This window comes from Sarcophilus harrisii, chromosome 2 (genome assembly GCF_902635505.1).
Source record: "Sarcophilus harrisii chromosome 2, mSarHar1.11, whole genome shotgun sequence".
Taxonomy (NCBI): Eukaryota; Metazoa; Chordata; class Mammalia; order Dasyuromorphia; family Dasyuridae; genus Sarcophilus; species Sarcophilus harrisii.
Genome location: NC_045427.1, coordinates 249,499,784 through 249,501,961, shown reverse-complemented (window position 1 = coordinate 249,501,961; position 2,178 = coordinate 249,499,784). Strand labels below are relative to the sequence as shown.

Below are 2,178 nucleotides of genomic sequence, written 5' to 3'. Positions count from 1 at the left end.
AGGACTCATTGAAAAAGACCCTGATGTTGGGGAATATTGTTCTTGTCTCCAACTAGAAATAGATCTTGTTGATATATCATCATGTCTTGGCATCCACCAAGTCTAAGAGGTTAATACTTTTTATGCTTCTAGATGACCAGGAACCTATGTAAGGGAAGCTGGGATCAGTTGGAACCCAAGTGCAATTTGATCCTGATTCTTCTCCATATTGGCTAAGAAGTTGGGGAAGGAAGCTGCATCTGGGTAGCCCGAGTCAATCCAGTTCCTGGGGTAGCTTCATCCTGTCACAGTTTTGTCCTTTACACAGGAATTAAAAAAAGCAGAATCCCTATATAAAACTTGTTCTCTGAATACAGAGAAGAGGACCCCATATGAAGAATATGAAGGGCCATAGGAGTGAAGTTGCTTTAATCTTCATTATAGAGTATTAAATCAAATACTCCACTCTAATATCAGGTTTCCCATAAAAATTAGTTAGCTATAAAGTCATTAAGCATTCATTAAACACTCACTATGGTGCCCAGGAATCCTGCTTGTTTGCATCAAAAGATACAAAAATAACAGTAGAATAGTCCTTCCTACTAGAAGCTTACATTCTATCAGAATAGGGGAAAATATGAAAAATCCAGGTAACAGTATTCTGGGAAATAATGAATGGTGCCAAATCTGTGGAAAAGAAGTCAAACTTGGGAAAACTTCCTTATGGTTGGGTGGTGTCCTCAAGCTGGGGGAAGAATGAGTTTAGTTCTTCAGAAAGATTGGTCGACCCTTCTTACAAATCACCTGAATCTTTCGGGAATCAGAATTCTCTAGGTATTGACAGGTAGGGGGCAGGAATCCTGATTTGGCAAAGCAATCAGTCACTTTGATTGGACTGGGGCTTTCGTGACAGATCTTCACTTGGCGCTTTCCACAGGGCTTAGGAGGAATACTACATAAGTTTGCAATGCTGGAGGTATTCTCATGGATGAAGGTGTGGACTGGTTTGCATCCACCAGCCATAGACACTTTCCGCCAACCAATCATCACATTACAGTACTGGTTTGAACTTCCAGGGGCATCGGATTTGGGGTAGTCTATATGAAGCTTCCAGAATGTCTGGGCATAGGAGAAGTTAATCAGGTCCAGAAGGAGGAGTAAAAACATCACCGCATAGGACATCTTACCTTGGGGGAAGAGATAATGGAAAGAAGAAAGTGGCAATCTGTGATTTCCCCTGAGATACAAACTATTCATTCCTTTATACCTCAGACCCTCTCTACTGTATCTCCATTATCACTTACCCCTACTTGTTCTCATCTCTGCTCCATTTCATTCCCATCCCACTCATGTACAAACTTTCCATCTTTTCTCTATATATCTTAATTCTTACCCTTTTCAACTGTCCTATCTTTGCAAATCTTTTATCACTTCCATTAGACAACTTTACTTCACTCTTTGTCTCCCCAGTCTTAAAGATCACAACTGTAGTTATCCTAGCTCAAGCACAACTGGGAAAACCAAAGCTGAGACAAAAGATAAGTAAATTAAGCCACTGCTCAGACTGCAATACACAGAGAAGCCCAATAACACTTTGTGACACTAGATTTCACAAATTCATATTTTCACTGTCCAAATATTTGCTATATGTGTTATGGAACTATTCATTTTGTTATGCCAAGTCCCATGATACTAGACTAAGACACAATGTAAGGAATCTTCCTACCCTGCCAAGAATGAGAAATATATATCTTGTCCCAGTTCTGCTTAAAATCTTTGGCTTCTAGGAAGGCTCTCCTTACTCTGATATGGATATAAATATGCCAGTTCCTGAAATCCCAAGGACAAAAAATCCTTATGTAATAGGAGATTAAGATGTTTTTTTCAGCTCCCAACCATCCACCTTAAAAAGCAACAGTAGTCTCCTTTTCTCTTTTGTACCTTTCTTTATTCTTTTGTCTCAGAGATTATGCACATTTCCTTGCCCTCTCTATCCACTCTTCAATATTTTCCCACAAAAAGATCCCTGCTATTTCCCTTCTTGTGGATAATCCCAAATGCCCATTTTTTGGTTATCTCTCCTCACCCATGTCTCTGCTGTGCCTCCTGAAGAGTTCAGATCCAGGTGGTCCAAAGGCTGAGAAGAAGCTTTGGTTTCTCTTCCCTCAGTGTGAGCCTCTTATATATACTACTAGGTGG

At 40.0% G+C, this 2,178-nt stretch overlaps 1 protein-coding gene across 1 annotated transcript; it reads right to left on the bottom strand.

The window, feature by feature from the left end:
* Positions 1 to 741: 741 nt before the first annotated feature.
* LOC105749201 (seminal ribonuclease-like) lies at positions 742 to 1,161 on the bottom strand. Its single transcript, XM_031949279.1, has one exon. The coding sequence runs from the start codon at positions 1,159 to 1,161 to the stop codon at positions 742 to 744; it is 420 nt and encodes a 139-aa protein (XP_031805139.1).
* Positions 1,162 to 2,178: the final 1,017 nt, after the last annotated feature.